This window comes from Gadus chalcogrammus, chromosome 23 (assembly GCF_026213295.1).
Source record: "Gadus chalcogrammus isolate NIFS_2021 chromosome 23, NIFS_Gcha_1.0, whole genome shotgun sequence".
NCBI lineage: Eukaryota > Metazoa > Chordata > Actinopteri > Gadiformes > Gadidae > Gadus > Gadus chalcogrammus.
Window position 1 is genome coordinate 9,301,789 of NC_079434.1, and position 20,729 is coordinate 9,322,517.

The window sequence follows — 20,729 nt, forward strand, 5'->3', positions numbered from 1 at the left end:
GCGGGGCAAACCGTCGCTGATAGATGTTAGCTGACAATGCGCGGTGTGGCTAAACGCGCGTAGCAGCTTGGTGCGTGTCATCAGATTAGCATCTTAAACAGGTCGGTATTCATCACTGCTACTACATCATAACGACACCTCATGTTTTTTATCTTTTATTTTTAAATATTGAATCTGTTTCTCTATTTGACCCTGCTGCTTCTAGCTATACATTAAAGGTGACAGTTGCAAACTGAATCAAGCAAATATGCCAAGTAGCTTCTGTACTTTGAATTGCATTCAGATATCATTTTAGATAAACAAAATGTGTGTAATAGGCCTATTATAACCGAGGCCCACATTTTGAAAAGATTACTTCGTCTTAAATAAATTATAGATAAAAAAAGAATTCTACCCATCCCTACCATAGGATAAAAGTAAGGCAACAATTTATATAATGTCAAATGGAGAATTCTGGAAGCATTCAATTAGTTTATTAGCACTACATTTATTATACATCATAGCTTTGATGTCGTGGCAAAAATCACATCGCTAATCAATCCTGACTCTTGGTTAAACTTCATTTTGACAGCTAAATATTTAAATCAGAGCATCGCCGAGGAGTTTCCTTTGAAAAAAAATAATAGGTCTTATAAAAAGTGAAAACTCATAAAAATGTATAATAATCCCAAACGGACTTTAGTTAATTGGTGTAATTATGAAATAAATGAACCGCAGGGAAGGCCACTATGTGAAAGTTAATACATTTCTCTCCGTGTTCATGAGCTTTGTAATGTGAGTTCTTTGTTGTCTTTTTAGTTTTTAATGGAATACAAAATTAGATCTTTAGACCAAAATATAGTTGAAGGTTGCTTTTTTTTTTTGGTCAATGATGGTAAACGCCTTGTACTTATCGCTCGAACAAATCCGTTATTTGCCGGCCAATCATTTGCATCACTTTGCTTTTTGGTAGGCCTCATTCAAAATAAAACCATGAACCCAAAAAATCTGCTTAATTGTGCGTGGTATCCCTCCAAATAAAACAGAATTAAGAAAATAAAAAGATGCAAAAAATAATAATAAATGGGAAAAAGCAGGCGTTAGGCCTGTACAAATCAATAAAAAAACGGGGGAAAAAGGATCTACGCCAACTTCGAAGCATCTTTTGTCTGCTATTCCTCCTCCTCAACGCGCTCAGATCTCCTAATGGGCGGCGTGTCAGAGCAGCTCAGCGCGCGGGCCCGGGTCGCTGTGCAGCGGCTGAAACCCGAGACCCGGCGCTCTGAGCCCCTCACCGAGAACCCTCACCGAGACCCGAGCAGATCCAATGCGGAACAGCTGGCGGACAGCAGAAGGAAAAGTTTAAAACAAATATCTGCGCATGTGGAGGCTCGCTGCCCTTGTGGCCTTTATAACGGACCTCACATTCCTGGGGGGGCTGAACTTGGAGGAGATAATATGAATGAAAATAGTGCAGAATTATACGGAAATATTCTACAAGCACTTTTAATTAAACGCTAAAGTTTGGGCTGTTTTTCAACTATTAATGAGAGATGGAAAAATACCTTGATGCAGATGGTGTGTGTCTGATAACCACGGTTTGAATTAAATCTATTTCTTAAATGGCCCCTATTTAAATTGTAAATGATGGGCCTAAACGATGCATTAATTGCACTGATAATTATATGAATAACCCCTGGGAACCTCAACCCGGCACAGCCCATCCGGACGGGAAAAATAATAAAACCATAATAATAACAGGCACGAGCTGAAATATGATCAGACGCGGACCCGGGAGCCCCTCCCCCCCGCGGGTCTTCAGGCAGGCCCCCGGGTTTAGGTTCAGGTCTGCAGCAGACAAGTTGGCCGTTTCTAGGCCCCAACTTTCAGCAGCACGATTATAACCCCCACAACAAGCCAGACTCACTATCCCCATCAGAGCTGAACACAGTCCACTTCTCTGAGCAAATCAAAGTTTGGTGTCAGTTGACATACAAATGTGAGGGGATCCGTGGTACAAATGTGCTGTGGTCGCTAGTTGTTTTTATAGATGCAAAAACAACGAGGGAAAAAAGTTATGAAGTGAAAAAAGAAAACGCCCGGATTTTATTTTCACAAACGTTTTCATGATAGAACCTTTTTGTTGAAAGAAAAATCACTTTCCCAGCCGTTTTTTCTTAATGATCCTGAGTCTGTGTGTGTGTGTGTGTGTGTGTGTGTGTGTGTGTGTGTGTGTGTGTGTGTGTGTGTGTGTGTGTGTGTGTGTGTGTGTGTGTGTGTGTGTGTGTGTGTGTGTGTGTGTGTGTGTGTGTGTCCGCGCGCGCGTGCGTGCATGCGCGTGTGAGGTGTGTGCGTGAGCATGCGAGTGTGCACGCGCGCGCGCGTGTGTGTGTGTCTGCATGTGAAGTTCAATGAAATTCCAGCACAGTGAAACGTGACGCCTCGGCTTGTCGGAGCCGAGGAGCTGTCGTCCACAAGTTTCAAAGAGCTTCTAATAAGCCAAACAATGTTCAAAGTCCCCCACGACGGGTCCTGCGGTCCTGCGGTCTACTCACGTCTTCCTAGAGGACTCCTCTCTAGATCGGGGTCGTCGTGGTCTTCACTTGGTTAAGAAAAATACTTTTCTTTCGTCCGCCGCTTTTTAAGTTGCAGATGAAGTTTGCCTGGGACTTTTTTTTTCAGGCTGCAAGTCCAAAAACTCCAGTCCGTCGCGGGCAGACTTTTCCTTCTTCTTCTTCTCCTCCTTCTTCTTCTCCTCTTCTGCACTCCACTTTCTTACAATTTGTTGTGTCGTCCCAACGCCGGACTAACGGTAGGCACCGGCCAGGTTGATCCGCCGGTTGCAGAACGCAAATCAGCATAAAGAAAAGGCGAGGAGCGTGAAGGACGCGTGGAGGCTTGTTGTTACGTTAAGGGCGCTTTTCCACCACAGGAGGAACCAAGTGTGAAACTCCAGCAGCGGCTGCCTCGCTTGACTCCTCCCTTCGCTCCCTCCTTGCTTGCCTCCCTCCTCCTCCTCCTCTTCGTGTTCCGTGTACCCGGGGCCCCCCTCTCTCTCCCTCACTCTCGCTCTCTCTCCCTCCCTCCCTCCCTTCCCTCCTCCAGCTCCGGGCCCGGTGTGTCTTGGGCCAGTGGAGCCGGTTGAAACCCGGATCTTTGTTGTTCCTTATGGTCCTGGTTTTGGGAAAAGACCCACAGAAACCGTTCCAAGTGTTCCGGGCTCCACGTGAATGTCTCTCCCCGGGTCACCTGGTGACATGAGTTCGACCACAACACGGTTGTGTTTACACTTCTTCCGCCGTTTATTTTTAAATCTGGCCTGTAACGTGCAACTGGATTGTGGTAATGGAACAATATCCTTTTATTGTTATAACAGTAAGCTCTGTAAACTCACGTGAAATGTATTGGCTCTGCGTCCCATTGTTTAATTTGCTCTTGGTAATAGGCCTAGTAAATCCACCTGGAATTTAAAATGTAGAAATGTAATATTATTAAAAATGTATCCTTATGTAAAATGTGTAATTCTAATTAAAATAGGGCTTATACAGTGTCAACCTTGTGTCCAAAAAAAGGCATACATAATATTGATAATTACAATTATATGATGTGCTTAAATTGTAGCCTTAATTGGTCTTATTGACTTTAGATAATGTGAGTGTTGAGTGTTTTTTATAAACACCGATCTGAACTTTATATTTATAATTAAAAATAATGTATTGTATTAAATATCTTCATAGCAATTCCTACATACAGGTCTCCATCTGATTCCCTCTGTCATATTAACATTAATGGTGACATCTTTAACATATTACACAAGTCTCCTGTGGGTGTATCCCCCCCCACCCATGGTTCAGGTGTGATCAATATACATGATCGATCGACAGGGAAATAATGTGGTTAGGAAGGACTTTAGGCTACTGATCTAATCAATGAGGAGGTGGGAGTTTATTGTGGAATATCACCACTCAATCTCATGCTCCTTTCAGAGTGTGTGTGTGTGTGTGTGTGTGTGTGTGTGTGTGTGTGTGTGTGTGTGTGTGTGTGTGTGTGTGTGTGTGTGTGTGTGTGTGTGTGTGTGTGTGTGTGTGTGTGTGTGTGTGTGTCATGTGTATGTATGTATGCGTATTGTATGTATGTGTGTGTCTAGTTTTCTTTGTGTGTGTGTGTGTGTGTGTGTGTGTGTGTGTGTGTGTGTGTGTGTGTGTGTGTGTGTGTGTGAGAATGAATGCTTTGATTTGTATGGATCATGATTGTGTGAGTGTGTATTTGTGTGTGTGTGTATGTGTGTGTGTGTGTTTGTGTGTGTGTTTCATTTTATGTGTGTGGTTTATGTTTATTTGCCGGGAACATTTGTTGATTTTCAAGTCGCTTCTCCACATCCACAATGTGTCGGTTATGTCCAGGACCGTTAATTATGCCGATATATATTTTCCATCGTCTACCGACTTGTCTTAATCCATCAGTGAGAACAGCTCTCTGTCACGCGGTCGCCCGCCTGTTGGTCGATGAAACCTCCAAGTGTGGCGTCGTCACCCCCCTGTCACAGACCTGCGGACCGGCCATCGACTGCAGGGTGTAAAACAGGGAGCCGTCCGGGGAGTCCCAGACACCCAGAGATCCAATACATCATCCCTCAACAAACCTCCAGCCAGGCCCGCTGCATGATTAGTGAAAGTGTTACGACTAATCAAACCATCTATTACCCCTCTGCATCTTTTACAAACAAGATTTTAATATTTATGTTAAGTCTTCAGATGCTTTTATCCAAAGCCACTTCAGTCAAAGCGAACCATTAAAATTGGTTAAAAAGTCCAATAATGTTAAGCGCTGCGTGACCAAAAACCAACAAGACAGAGCCTGTATTGCATTGTACCTGCATTGAACCAGCAACAAAGGTTCACACGTCGTATTTATTACCGTTGTTTGGCTGTAAGTAATAACAACAATCCACATCTATCAACGTAGTAAAAACACACGTGTGATCCACTAAAATATGAGTCTGGGTAATAGGTGTCCACTGTCTGTTTCCCGCGGTGGTATATAAATCAGCCCCACCAGCCTGTGGAGGCAGGAAGGCAGCCAGCAGCGGTGGAAGAAGTGGAGGAGGAGACGGGAGGGTGAGGGGAGAGAGGGGAGAGGGGGGGGGGGAGAGACAGACAGAGGTGCTCCCTAACACCGCACTAATTCTGCTGTCAGTTTGTCAGCCTGTGCTCATCTGTTCCACGCCTCACCCAGATAAAGTCCTTGTTATGAATCTCTCCGAGAAGCCGAGGAGGTTGGAGGAGGTGGGAGGTGGAGGCGGGAGGGTGGGTGGGTTGTAGAGCAGGGAAGGGAGGGGTTGGTCGGGGGTGGGGGGGGGGGGGGGGGGGAGTGAAAGGATAGAGGTGTGGGAGGAGGAGGGAAGGGGAGGTGATGGAAGGGTGAGGAGGATCGGGGAGAGGAGAGACAGAGGGAGGGAGAGAGAGAGAGAGAGTACAAGAGTGAGCGGGGGGGGGGGGGGGGGGTGTGGAGGTGATTGAGGGGTGAGGCAGATCGGAGAGAGGGGGGAGAGAGAGAGAGAGAGAACAAGAGAGCAGAGGGGGGAACAAGCAGGCATCAGCGGGGTTAGCAGCTCTCGAAAGTATCTCATCAAAGAGCAGGAGGATCCAGGGGCTTGGGCCCTTGCCCTGGGGCGAGCAAGCAGCGCTCTCCCAAGAACACACTCCAAAGTAGGACTGGGAGAGCCAAAGCACACTTCAAAAGAACCCTGGGCAGCCAGAGCGCCTCTGAAGGAGGGAGGATAGGGGAGCTCCTGGTCCCTTCCTGGGCCCTGCCTAAGCCCCTCCATCTCACCCCCAATTAGGGAGGAACCTCTGGTTGTTCCACACCCTGGGTATCCCACCACCACCCTGGGTCTCTGTACCACCGGGGACATTTGTTGGTCTGCACCACCCTGGGTGCTATGAGATGCAGACGGTGGGACTGGAAACCAAGACCTCTGGGTCTTCACACACCATGGGTCTACACCACCAGCCAGGGTCTCTATACCACCACACAGGGTCCACACGCCACCCTGCGTCTACACCACCAGCCGGGGTCACTACACCACCACGGGCTGTGATAGAGAGAGCCAGGATCTACAGCACCCACTACGCCCCTCGGACAGACCCAGGCCGTGGGTCCTGCCCACCGCGGTAGACCCCGGGGGTTAGTGGAGACCCGCGGTGGTGGTTTAAAGGGTCCCTGTAGACCACCAGTGTGTTACTACACATCCTTGGGGTAAGCGGCCGTGACACAGACAGGTATTATCCATGAAAACAGTGACTGACAAACCGTAGACTGATGACAAATGTACAGATACATTGCCATGTGTTCACTCAGACACACACAAACTACACAATGACACACAAAGTAAGGCCCTCACGGAAACAAAAACACGCGCAAACATGTCGATAAACCCAATAAACCAAGACACACGTAGACAACACAAAATGCACAAGCACACTCATACTTACACACACGCTGACACTTACGCATGCTTGCATAGAAACACAAACATGTATAAACACACACTAAACCAACACACACAAGAAGAAGTATGCACAGCTGCACACCCACACAAACTCGCACACACACATACACACACACACACACACACACACTCACAAACACACAGCACCACACACTTAAATAATATCCTATTTCCTTGGCCCGGACCAGTCATCGAAACCTGAAATCAAACTGGGGTTGTTTTTATAATAAGACCAACAGACGAAGCTCCAAAAAAGCCTTCCACCCTGCTAAACCCCCACCCCCCCGACCCGACCCCATACACCCAGACTCCCTACCCCTGTACACCCCCTGTACACTACACCCCAAGGAGCAGTAAATCAATAGAGGGCAGAATGCACTGTAGGCATGTGGAATTCCTTCCTCTAATTCCTTGCCATCGGACAGATGTCACAGGGAAATGGATACGGCGGCGTAGTCGAACACTACCCGCACGCAGATGTGTCCGTCTCTCTCCTCGCCGCGCTGCCACGGCGATGGACCGGCTGGCTTAACATGGAGGAGGGAGGGAGGGGCTACGCTGGTGGTTAGATGAAGTGATGTCATGTTGCTTTTACTTTGATGTTGTTTGGGGAAAAGATGCGACTGGGGGATTAGACGATGTGTTTAAACAATGCTTTTTGTTCTCTGTGTGTGTGTGTGCGTGTGTGTCGGTGTGTGTGTGGGTGTGTGTGTGTGTGTGTGTGTGTGTGTGTGTGTGTGTGTGTGTGTGTGTGTGTGTGTGTGTGTGTGTGTGTGTGTGTGTGTGTGGGGGTGTGTGGGTGTGTTTGTGTGTGTGTGTTTGTGTGTGTTTATGTATGTGTATTGAAGTCTGTATGTTTGTGTGTGTGTGTGTGTGTGTGTGTGTCTGTTTTAATCCAAAAAAATAAGTTTCACCCAGGAAATGTAGAAAATCTTTATATTATTTACAAAAATAGTAGAAGTCTGCTCCTCCTTCTACTCTTTATTTATATTTCAAAGACAAGCCCATCGCACCCGCTCCGCTGAGGAGGCTGTCATCAAACGCACCCTGTCACTCACGCAGACGCTGCTCAACGCAGAGCCGTTGTCAACGAGACGCTACTTAACCTGTGTTTGTTTGCCGTGCCCCTGAATGCTAACAGGTACTTGTCACTGACCCTGACAAGTGTGCTAACAAACTAGCATATAGGGCCAGCTAGCGCGCTACTGGCTCCCAGCCTGTGTGTGTGTTTGTGTGTGTGTGTGTGTGTGTGTGTGTGTGTGTGTGTGTGTGTGTGTGTGTGTGTGTGTGTGTGTGTGTGTGTGTGTGTGTGTGTGTGTGTGTGTGTGTGTGTGTGTGTGTGTGTGTGTGTGTGTGTGCTCGTGTGTGTGTGTGTGCGTGCATGCGCGTGTGTGTGTGTCAGGGGGCCTGGCCCCGGGGAGTAAACAAACACAGCACAAAGGGGTGCTTCAATAGCTCCTTAATCTACTGGCAGGAGAGTATTATGGAGCTACCGTCCTGCGGAGAGAGGCAGGGAGAGAGAGACATTCCCTCTGCTGGGGCACAAGCACCTCTCTCTATCTCTCTCTCTCGCTCTTTCCCCCTCTCTGTGTCTATCTCAAGATTCAACATTCAAGTGCTTTGTTGGCATGCAAAACTAACATTTACATTGCCAAAGCACAAAGAGTTTAAAAAGGTAAAGTGCAAGAATCGAATAATGATAATAAACAAAGGTTAACAAATAAAATAAAATCTTCTAAAATACAATAGGTAAAAGGTATATATATTAAATGTGTATGTACTGTGAAAACGAAGACTATAATATGAGATAATGAGGTAATGGCCGGGATAGGGCTGAGCTAATCTCATCTTAATCCTAACCTCTCTCTCTCTCTCTCTCTCTCTCTCTCTCTCTCTCTCTCTCTCTCTCACCGTATCTCTCTCTCTTTCTCTCTCTCTCTCACCGTATCTCTTCTTGGACTTTTTCTATAACTTTCTGTTTCATATTTTTGTCTGGCCTTGATTGTGTCGCTGTGATGTCCCCCCTAGACGTCCCTGGACAGTTTGTGTTCCTTCTCCTCCTCTTCCTCCCTCTGGCTCGGGAAGTTCCCCCCCTGGTTCTTCTGTGATAACGTCCTGTCCAACTAACTGGACTTCCTTTAAAACTCTCTGCACTCTGTCCAATAACAATCAGTTAGCCAAACAAAAATAAATACAAATTAAATAACCCCCCTTTCCCTGGACTCCATCCTGTCTCGTCTGCCCCAGTGCATGCTGGGAGTATTTCTGGTGACTTACAAGAGAGAAGGCCCATTAGTGAGCGTGACTGATAATGGGGCCCTAAACCCAACACTGAGAGCCGAGCTGTGTTGTGTGTGTGTGTGTGTGTGTGTGTGTGTGTGTGTGTGTGTGTGTGTGTGTGTGTGTGTGTGTGTGTGTGTGTGTGTGTGTGTGTGTGTGTGTGTGTGTGTGTGTGTGTGTGTGTGTGTGTGTGTGTGTGTGTGTTTGTGGCGTATTTCGAAGCCGTTATAGAGATAATAGATTTTAACAACCCATCCCCCCAGGGAGAATCCCGGGTACGGTCGGAGTGACGTCATAACTAGCCGCCACGGCGCGTTGCCATGCTCTTATCAGGACGGATTAAGAGCAGAATAATGAACCGCGTGGCGCGTCCTTGTGTGGTATATATTTATTAAATATATATTATCTAATGGACTGCGCCGGAAAACGGGAATGTTAATTCCATTTAAAGACGAGAGAGAGCGTTGAGACTGTACCCTGCTCCAGGCCACCCCCCCCCCCCCCCTCCAGACCACTCCACCCACCGCTTAAATATCTGACCCCCCCCACGCCACCCTCCACCACACTCCACCGGTTCCATTCTTTAATCGTCTCTCCTCTTCCCCACAGAAGTCATTATGCGTCGCCGGCCCGCTATCTCTCAGGAGCCAATCGGAGAGCGGCTAATCCCCTCCATTCTGTGGTCTGATTGGTCCGTGCTTTGGCCTCTGACTCTCAGACGCGCGAAAGCACTGCGGGCCGTTATCAATATTCATATTTCTCCCGCCGCCGCGCAGAGATTATTGTTATTGCCTAAAGAATGTGGGTCACGTTGAGACAACTCGTCGGGGAAACTTTTCTTCCCGCCGTTTGAAATCATGTTTCACGGTCCGAGTCCGAGGGCGAAGCGACCGCCACGTTTCCGAATAAACCGTTCTTGTTTTCTGCCTGTTCTCCGGTCCTTCAAATGGGCAGGACTCTGTGCAGCTGACACTGCAGCGGAGTTTGAGTTAAGTCAACGTTAATTTGGTCTGTAGGCCTACTGATGATTTAGGGGGATGTTTTAGGCCTCGTGCTTTCCCCTCCAGACGTCTGACCTTTACCAAACCATACACTTAACTTAACTCTACCATGTCCAGCCAAACTTAAGTTAACTATAACGTCTTATAACCTGATACCAAACATGTCTAACCTTAACTTAACTAAACCATAGCCTCAGCTCTATTTTACAGCTCAATCCTAAACATCTATAAGAGGCAATTCCTAAGAAAATGAGTATTATTTGTGAATTCACAATAAAATAAAATAATAATCCAATCATTTTAATAATATCTTTGAATCTTTCTTTCATATGTTTATTCAAACAACTCTGTCTTCTACAAAACATCAGCCGGACAGCTCTGCTATTGGTCATGATGTTTGGAGGGAGTAGGCGGGGCTTACAGCCCCAGCGGACCTATTAGGACGGACAGCACCTCTTAAAGGTGGACGGACACAGCGGCATAGGGCTCTGGACCCTCGCGCCTGCATCCTTTAAAACAAAAGATACGGCAAATAAATAAATAAAAAATCCGACAGAGCTCCCGCAGGACTCAGTTAAAAAAAGAAAAGAACATCAATATTTCATCAAACTGCTCCCTCTTTCTGGTCCACATCAAAGCCGCCACGCGCCCAGTCCTACAGGTAGAGCGCGCTGCTCAGGTAGAGTCCTCTGTTCTCTTTAGAACCCGCGCGCCTCGCCGCGCCGCGCGCCTCGCTCCCCGCCTCGCCGCGAAAGCAGGAGCTAAAAGGAAATATAAAAGGCAATAGAAAAATGAGTTTTCGGTTTGTTTTTCCTCTACCGTGTTGAGCTGTGGAGTTTTCCCAGAGATTCAACTTTAACATATAACAATGTTATTCCCTCCGTATTGCAGCGAGGTACAGAGAGAGGAGTAGGGGCGAGCTGAAGTTAGTTTAGGTGGTCACGTGGTTAGCAAAGTAAAAGGTATAGTGGGGGTTAGAGATAAGAGGTGGTGTTGATGGTGGAGGTGGTCGAGGCCTTCTGTTCCAGATCTTGTAACAGGGAGGAGCCGTGAGTGGAGGGACAGGCTGTCCCCCCCCCCCCCCCCCCCTATGCTTTCATGGTGCTTCGTTCCGTTCTCCAGATGTTCTTTAGGTTGGGCTCCGAGTCAGAGGGCGCGACGGGAGCCAGCACAGAGGAATCAAACGCTCATAACTGTTCTCCAACAGCCCTCACTCGTCCTGCTCCCGACATCGGGGAGTCGGAGCGGAGTTAAAGGGAAGTCAGCGTCCAACCGAGGCCGCTTCATTTGTTTCACCCCTTAATCGGTCTCCGAGGGCTTCACAGGTCACGCTACGGAACCCAACCCCCCCCCCCACCCCACCCCCCGAACCCTAAGCCCTCTAAACTAAAGACTGCAAAAAGGGGGGATCCCTCCTTCAAGGGAGAACAATATGCAGAATATAGTAGCAGTAGCGTAACAAGCAGAACAGTTTAAGTCCAGTTTCGTTGTCGGAGATGTGTCGTTTATTAGACGTGATGTGTCCCTCCCACATATCCTGCACTGTTCCATCTGTAGTGGAGCTGAAGTGAGGTCAGCGTGTGTTTGTATGTGAGGAGGGCCCTTCTGATGACCACTCCACATAGCAGGAGGACTCAAGTTCGCCCTCCGGACCGGTCACGCCACCTTCATGGGGTGTTGGTTCATATTCCAGATGTCCGTTCAGCCCTCCACTGAAACCCCCGCCAGGCAGGGGGGAGTGGCCATGATGGGGTGTCTGAGACGTTTGCTCTGTGAGGAGAAAACGTTTGACTTGGGATGGGTTTGATGACCTGGGATAGGGTGGATGGATATGATGAGGTGGACGTGTGAGTGGTTGGATGGGTGTGATTGGTTGGTTGGATTGGTGTGATTGGTTGGATGAGGTGTAATTGGTTGGATGGCTGTGATGGGTGGGGCTTCTGGGATGCAGTGTGATGGGGTGGATCATGTGATGGTATGGGCTTCATGGGTGGGGGCTGCAGACCAGCGGGTCGTAGGTGATCCATGGGCCATTGTTCCCGGGCCTCTCCCAGGTCGTCAGAAGCTGATCAGGGCTCCGTCGGTGCCGGGATACGGTCTGGGCTGATGTCACCGGGTCACATATGGTCGTCCCTTCGCCTCGATTACTCATCCTGAGGCTTCTCTCTCCCTCTCTAGTCTCCCTCTCCTCTTCTCCCTTCTCTCCAGTTTCTGTTCTTTCCATTCTTCTCCTCTCTGCTCTCCCATTTGTCTCTGGGTCTTCTCTTTCTTTCATTCTTTTCTTACACTTCTCTCTCTCTCTCTCGCCTCTCTTCGCTCTCTCGTTCTTCATTCTCTCTCTCCTTCCTCTCCTCTACTCTTGCATCTCTGTCCTGTCTCACTTCTACTTCAAGTCAACACAAAAAACAAACCCCCTAACATGCATACTTACCCTAGACACACACACACACACAGACACACACACACACACACACACACACACACACACACACACACACACACACACACACACACGCACACCAACACACTCACTTCCCCAAACTCACAAGCAGCCCTGTTAATCCCCTGTGCAGAGAGATGGATGGCTGGGTGGGACACCACAGGTGCTGTTCCACTTGTGATTCTCCAACAGAGCTCTCAGACGACCCCTTCCCTGTCCCCCCCCTTACTCCCCCCATCCCCACTCTTGTCTCTTGCAATTAGCAAAGTCCTTTGGAGTCTCAGAATAACAAGACAGATCGAATACGCCTACTAGATTAACTTCCCTTCGGGTCTCACTTTGCATCCAAGAAAATCAAGTCTTCTATTTTTCTGTATGTTTGTACGTGCTGTGTATATGATGCAGATGACCGCCGCTAGATGGTGTTATGTCTATTATAATTACATTTCGACCTCAACTTTATAGAGTAACGTATCGAACGGCTGAGCGGCTGGCTCTGCCTGGGCACTACCGCCATCTGGTGGTTGAACAGATTACTCACATTAGAAGGCGTTGTTTCGTCTTTAGTGGCCTGAAGATTACAAATTAGACAAATGCAAAATAAAGACGCACCTACCCCCTTTCAAGCATTTGAGCAAGTGTGTCTGTTTTTGCTTTTGTCTTACTTATTCATCTACTACCATTTGAACTTTGTTTTTATTGCTTACATTTTCGAAATAAAGACAATCAATCAATTAATCAATCAATCAAGATGCTCCCTTTGAGTTTATAAACGTTATTTGATACAATTTAAGCATATTTCTGCGCTGTCTGAGCTTGGGTCTCTATTCTTGAAGTTGATACGGTAAAAGCACAGTAACTCAGCTCAGTGGTTTCTTATTTATTGCCTTTAGAGGCAAGAAGCAGACATATCTTTTACTTGTATGGATGATTACGTAATGGATTTATCCTTGAAAACTGGTTAAAGTTTGTATTTTTTTATTAGGTTGTCTCTATAAAACATTGATTGTGCTATTCAGTTTTTCTGTGCCATATTGACTCCCATACTTAGCGGGACGCCAAGCTACGCTAATTTACCTGTGATCTGATACCTGATGATTGGAGTAGCAACCAGAGTTAACGGTCCACATTTATAATGTAACGTGTCTGCAGGGGTGAGATGCTCGCAGCAAGGCACGTCTGGTGGGTGAGGGAAGCGGTTGTTGTTGTTGTCGAACAAAGGTGACAGCTTCCTTTCGTGAGAGCAGGAGGAGTACATATAGGATGGAAGGTAATGGCTCTGTGGTCTCGTCTGCAGTCGAGAACCACCTCAGCTTTCTCATCAACACGCTATTTGTTTCTACAAATTAATCTGTTCCGAGCACACTGAGCTCTTTCTGGTATACATATAGATATATGCTATATAAATATCTTTCCATTTCAATTTGATATTCTTTAGATATAGGAGGAAAGAGATCACAATAAATATTTTGATAGGAGCACACACAAACACATGTCTTTCACATCTCTCTCTCTCACACACCCGCACACATGCAATAAAACACACACACTCTGCATGCCATCTTTCTCACACACACACACACACACACACACACACACACACACACACACACACAAACAAGGTCTCCAGCAACCAGGATTTCAGATAAAACAACAAACAAACAAACAACATATTTAAATACCATTATCATATTTCTCTCAAACACCAACCCCTGGCACCAGAAGAGATTCACCATCCACGCGCCTCGCCTGGAACACAAATGGCTCTCACACATACACATTACTCCGGGCCTGTTCCAGAGAAACACAACTGCAGAGCCTGCGCTGGGCTTGAAATGTTAATGCAATGTTAACATTTCGAACCCAGCGCCTCCTTCTTGTTTTCGAGAAACAAACAAACAAGCAGAACGACAGTGCCACACCAAGCTCAGTCTCAGACGGTCCAAGTGGGTTTTTGTCGGAATTCAGAATCGACCATTCGACTAGCTGATGCTAAAGTCTCGGAAAGGCGAGCCACGCTAGGTATTGCCATAAGATATATATGGTTCAAGCCTCTTTAACCTCTAGGCTGAGACACCCAGCCACCCACCCTTATTCACTGTTTATATGTAATCCTCCCAGGGAGGTTCAAACAATCAATGCATTCAAGGGACTTTGAGGTAAACTACACAGGTCAGATTCAGAGTCAAGCGCAGGATAGCTGGGAACAGAGTGGTGGTGCAATGTTTGCATGTATTTAGTATGACTTACAGCAGAACTTTTTGTTTCAGGTGAATACTGAAAGATAAAAGACCAGCTGTGTATGCTTCCTGTGTTGCAATCCTGAAGGTGCTTGTGTTTTAGTTAATTCAAATCGAGACATACACGCTCTTTCAGCCTCTCTCCCTAACACACGCATACACATCTCTCTCTCTCTCTCTCTCTCTCTCTCTCTCTCTCTCTCTCTCTCTCTCTCTCTCTCTCTCTCTCTCTCTCTCTCTCTCTCTCTCTCTCTCTCTCTCTCTCTCTCTCTCTCTCTCTCTCTCTCTCTCTCTCTCTCTCTCTCTCTCTCTCTCTCTCTCTCTCTCTCTCTCTCTCTCTCTCTCTCTCTCTACCACACACACACTCTGTCTCTTCTTGCCACACGAAACTGCAGATTCATTCCTGTTCGGCCACTGCAGGGAACCATGAACCATCAACGCACCAACACCGTCGTCGTGTTGACAAATGTGTGCCAGGGTTCATCGACAGACAATATATAGACAGACAGACACGAAGCGTCGCAGACAGACTCGCTTTCACCACATGCTCCGGAGTGTGACCGCAAGATGTTCGTTACGCCAGCACAGACCTGGGTGCTTCTCCACCTTCTCACGCTCCCCCTGCTCAAGAGTTCATTCATGCCCCCTTCTGCTCCGGCCCACTTCCTGTTCACTTTGCTGGTTCTGTCTCTCTATCTAATTGTAAAATCATAAACCATTTAAATACACAACAGACATACACATTTGCGTAGGCTATATTATAAACCAGAAATAATTGAGTACGATTCCCGTTTACAGGTCGATAGAATAGAATAGAAAACATTTCATAACTTTTATTTATACTCAAAAGAAAAAACACATGTCCACATTATTTGTCTATTTACAGTAATGTACAGCTCAAATCAGAGTTGAAGGTTGAACGGGAGAGAGGTGCTCTACAAGGAGAGGAAGGGGGCTCTACAAGGAGAGGGGGGGGGAGGGGGGGCTTTACAAGGAGAGGGGGGGGCTCTACAAGGAGAGGGGTGGGGGGGGGGTTTACAAGGAGAGGGGGGGGCTCTACAAGGAGAGGGGGGCTCTACAAGGAGAGGGGGGGCTCTACAAGGAGAGGGGGGGGGGCTCTACAAGGAGAGGGGTGGGGGCTCTACAAGGAGAGGGTGGGGGGGCTCTACAAGGAGAGGGGGGGACTCTACAAGGAGAAGGGGGGAGGGGCTCTACAAGGAGAAGGGGGGAGGGGCTCGACAAGGAGAAGGGGGGAGGGGCTCTACAAGGAGAAGGGGGGAGGGGCTCTACAAGGAGAAGGGGGGAGGGGCTCTACAGGTTGAGGGGAAGGGTCTACAAGGACAGGGGAGGGGGGGGGCTCTACAAGGAGAGAGCGGCGGTGGTCTCCGTGTCGGACATCACAGACGGTCGCTTGGCAACCGATGTCATCTTCCCATGCCCTGGGCCCAGTCGCCCCGCGCACGACTTCAGCACCCCGAGCAGGTCCCTGCGGAAGCGCACGCCCACAAACACGTAGAGGAAGGGGTTGACGCAGGCGTGCATGTAAGCCAGGCCCTTGGCCACCTGGCCGAACACGTCCATGCGCGTCGCCACGCCGCAGTCCTTGATGCTGCCGTTGCCGAACTGCGTCGCCCGCACGACCAGGTGGCCGTTGTACGGCAGCTGGGAGAGGACAAACACCGCCACCACCGCCAGGATGACGCGCAGCGCCTTGTGCTTGTGGAAGCTGCGCGACTGCAGCAGCGCCCGCAGGATGAGGGAGTAGCAGGCGGTCATGACCACCAGGGGCAGCAGGAAGCCCACGCAGATCTGCAGGGACAGGACCAGCACCTTGGTCTGGGTCTCGGTCCCGGGCAGCAGGTCACAGACCGTCACCCCCCCCGGGGTGTTCCTCACCTGAAACATGAGTCATGTACAGAACGGTATCCTGGTCAATATCCTGGTTAATGACCTGGTTAATAGCCCGGTTAAAAGCCCGGTTAATAGCCCGGTTAATAGCCCGGTTAATATCCCGGTTGATATCCCGGTTGATATCCCGGTTGATATCCCGGTTGATGGCCTGGTTGATGGCCTGGTTGATGGCCTGGTTGATGGCCTGGTTGATGGCCTGGTTGATGGCCTGGTTGATGGCCTGGTTGATGGCCTCGTTGATGGCTTGGTTGATGGCCTGGTTGATAGCCTGGTTAATATCCTGGTTAATACCCTGGTTAATATCCTAGTTAATACCCTAGTTAATATCCTAGTTAGGTTCCATATCTGACGGTGGGGTTAGGGTATCCTAACCGTAGCCTAACCTGGCCCACGCTACAGCACCTCTGGGGAGACTCAGGTGGCTGCACGCAACTACTGCACCGGAAGCAGTGCAGGAGCCGTGTGAACAAGGTGAGATAGTGCGAGAGGGAGACTTACACGTGGTTTCCTGTTCTGCTTAAGAGATTTTCATCCAGAAATGGAGCGAAACTCACGTCGAGAGTGACGAGACTTCAGAAGACGATTTGAACCAAATGTTTCTAATGTTGCCAGGCTACACAGGTTTGATTTTTAAATCTATTCACACATTTGTCTAAAGCTGTTGGTGTCCGGCCAGGACCTTTTTGCTGTCCCTCCCACTCCGCATGACCTCGCTGTACTAAGAACTCCAATACGATCAGCTGCAGCTCCACACCGTTGCTCCAAAATCCCCATCTACAAGGGGAGCCTGACGAATTGTGGTACAAAGCGGACCGGTACCTTGGCGAACAGCACCTCGGGGACGGCCAGCAGGCAGGACAGCAGCCACACGCCCAGGCAGGCCACCCTGCTGTACAGCATCCTCCGCTCCCGCCGCAGGTTGTGGGCCCGGGTCACCTGCACGATGGCCACGTAGCGGTCCACGCTGATGCAGGCGAGCAGCAGCATGCTGCTGAAGAAGTTGAGCTTGTACACGACCACCACGGCCTTGCACAGCCCGGTGGCGTGTCTCCCGAACGCCCAGCCTTGCAGCGCGTTTACCGCCCAGAAGGGCAGCGTGGCGAGGAACAGCAGGTCGGCCACGGCCAGGTTCAGCAGGTACACGTCCGTCATGGTCTTCAGACGGTTGCGGATCCCCGTGTAGAGGAGCACCACGAGCAGGTTCCCCACCGTGCCCAGGATGAAGATGAGCAGGAACAGAGTGGGCTCGTAGCCGCGACTGAAGTCCCGCACCCAGCCCTTGCTGCAAATCATCGTGCCGAAGTCGTAGTCGTCAGGGTAACCGGAGCCCGTGTCCTGGGGAGAACCGGGAGAACGAGAGCCAGTGTTGAGATGGCGTGGTTTACATTGACTCCTTTATCAGCCCTTGATTCAGACAGGCGCCCAAGTGAGACTGAGAACAACCAAAGGATACAAACGTGCAACTTGGAGGAGCTAAGAGATGAATGCGTCAGGTGTCAACAGGCTCATTGGACACAACCTGTCAGACAGTACACATCCCTGCCCTGTCCCTCTTAACTTTAGTCAAACACAAACGCAACTCACAGAAGCGAAAAAGTTTATGGTTTTGCTGAGGTGGTTTTGTGTGCGTGTGTGTGTGTGTGTGTGTGTGTGTTTTTGCGTGAGTGGTTCTATGTTCCTCTATTTTTATTTGTCTTAGCTTATGAGTATGATAACAATTCTGATATAATAATGTGTCTTGTTAGTCTTTAGTGGTCTTCTCCACTCAATTCTACACACTTGTGTTTTTGACTTTCTTTGTATTTTTTTTTCTTTGTATCGTGGTTTGTGTGAAATTCTGTGAGTTTCTGTGTGTGTGTGTGTGTGTGTGTGTGTGTGTGTGTGTGTGTGTGTGTGTGTGTGTGTGTGTGTGTGTGTGTGTGTGTGTGTGTGTGTGTGTGTGTGTGTGTGTGTGTGTGTGTGTGTGTGTGTGTGTGTGTGAAAATGTTTTGATACGGATGTGAGACAGAGATAACAAACACAATCTAGTGGTTTGCCCAGCACTAGCAGTTTGGCTCAGCACTAAAGGTTAGATTGGGGCCAGTAGATTAAGTGCAGTCAGAAACTGCAACAGCAACAGCTGAAGACTCCATTTTGGATCCGAGAAGCAACTGTTCCATATGGAGACCATAAAGGTCCCCTCTCTGTGTTGGGCTGTTTTCAACCTGTTTTCAGTGATTAAAGAGTTGCCCCCTTCTCCTTTCCCTGTCTCTGCTTCATGGGCTTAGCTACTGAAATTCTGATGCACTTGGGACAGAGTGGGGACAGCTACAGACCATTATGTATTGTTTCTGAATGACTTTTATGAATATATACTGTTATTATCACTGCTATGTTGTTTGGTTGGTCAGTTGGTTGCATGACAAAAGCAGACAAATACAGACGTCTTATTGGATATAGACTATATATCTTCAGTGAATTTATAATCCACTGAGAGAGGATACAGAAAGCATTGTCAGAAAATATTGAGAGTGCAGCATGCACTACCAAACTATTAAGGGATATGCAGCCTCGTCTCACCCACACAAGCAGATCGTCTATTTAAAACCACTTCTGTACTGCACTACAGCACAAATACAACACAGTTTAACAAGTATCAATAAAAAATATTGTGTATTGTGTAAAATGCCTTTACATGGACTCCAATGCTGTATTAAAAATAATATTTGATTAAATATTTGTAAATATTTGATAATGTGATTATACTTATTTGTTGCAATAAGGAGTACTTGTTACTATTTGATTCATAGCACTTATTCGATAGTAAACAATTTATAGATGCAAGAAAAATTATTGGATGTGATAGTACCTTTTTGAGGGTGCAAAACGTATTTGTTGTAATAGTTCTTATTTGATGGCAGTACTTACAGAGTCCATCTCGGTGGTGAAAAAGGTTGTAGATTCGGTTTCCATTTTAACTGAGCAGGAGAAAGTATGCAAGTATTTAAAACATTCTCACAAAATCTAATCCATATATTCACTCTGTGACACCTCTTAAACCTCTTAAAAACTCAAAAGTGGTCTACTCTACACTTACCAAATTAACCAAAAAGTAGGCTACTCACCCGACCAGCGACCAAATAACGTTTGTGTTGTTCAGCTCTTGTTTCGGCGAATGGCAGGTTGTGACAGAACCTCATCCTCTCCTGTATTTATGGTTTCCCTGTAACCACAGTGCTACGTGTAGTAGAGCATCTTCTAGTCTAGTGTCATGCCCTCTCCATGTCTCTGCTAAGACTTGCATCACAGGAAACCGTGACCAAAACACAGCTGTCTTCACCCTTCACAGATCCACGAGCCCCTCTTTGCTTCACTATGGGTGGGGGGCGGCTGCATGCCATTGTAGTTGACGAAACATCTCTCTGACTAAAGCAAACTAAAGACACACTGACAGCAGAACACAAACAATGTGCCCGCACGGGTGCTCTGGGCGATTAAATGACGACTGCGCACACAGGTGGAGCACTTAGCACCACGGACGAGTGATGCCCGAAATCAGAAACCATCCCATTACACGCTTATTTTGCACACCGCTAGCCTCTGTAGTATAGATGGCGAGAGAGCTTTGTGTTTACGTTGACGTCTAGCGTGAGTGTTACTGCCTGAGTTGATACTCCCTTGCCAGGGTTTAGCTGAACGCCTCGTCGGTTGGAGTGGCAGGACCATTAGCGGACCTTATTGGAAATGTCATCTCCAAACACAGCTGTGGGTTGAGATCTCTAAAATACCGCTATTTGATGAAAGAACTCAATGCACTCTGTTGAATATATTGTCCTTCATGCCATCACTGGAATGCCATATAACTCCCTCACCAAGCCTAGAAACTCAGTTAAGCCATAAAACCCTATCTGCTATCACCAAATGCCATATACTGCCTACCCCAAGCCAAGATACTCAGTAAGATCATAAAACCTGACTTGTTTATTATAAACTCATGATTCGGTCATGGTTTCGTGAAACCAGAGGATGCTTGACAAGGGGTACAAAGAACAGACTCAGGGTTCCTTAAAACCACTACCTCTCCTACACCAACCTACTGAAATGGCTTCAATGCCAAAATCAATGATTACCGTTGATGGGCATGATAACGTTTAATGAGGTTTAATAGTTGAACCTGAATGTGGCGTGAGAACCTTTAACAATGCTTATAAACCTTAACAAGGCATTAGAACCTTAAATGAGGCATTAGAACCTTGCAAAGGGCATTTAAATATTTAACGAGACAAGAAAACTTTAATGAGACATGAGCACCGTTAACAAGGCTTTAGAACCTTTAAAATAGCTTTATAATATGTAAAAATGCTTTAGAACCTTTAATAAGGCATTAG

At 47.6% G+C, this 20,729-nt stretch overlaps 1 protein-coding gene across 1 annotated transcript; it reads right to left on the minus strand.

The window, feature by feature from the left end:
* Nucleotides 1-15,810: 15,810 nt before the first annotated feature.
* LOC130377173 (C-C chemokine receptor type 9-like) lies at nt 15,811-19,835 on the minus strand. The gene is made up of 4 exons (XM_056584195.1): nt 19,467-19,835; nt 19,270-19,319; nt 17,182-17,697; nt 15,811-16,347 (listed from the first exon to the last, which is right to left on the minus strand). Exons 2-4 carry the CDS (start codon nt 19,312-19,314, stop codon nt 15,811-15,813), a joined length of 1,098 nt encoding a protein of 365 aa, XP_056440170.1. The 5' UTR covers nt 19,315-19,319; nt 19,467-19,835.
* Between the last annotated feature and the right edge of the window lie 894 nt (nt 19,836-20,729).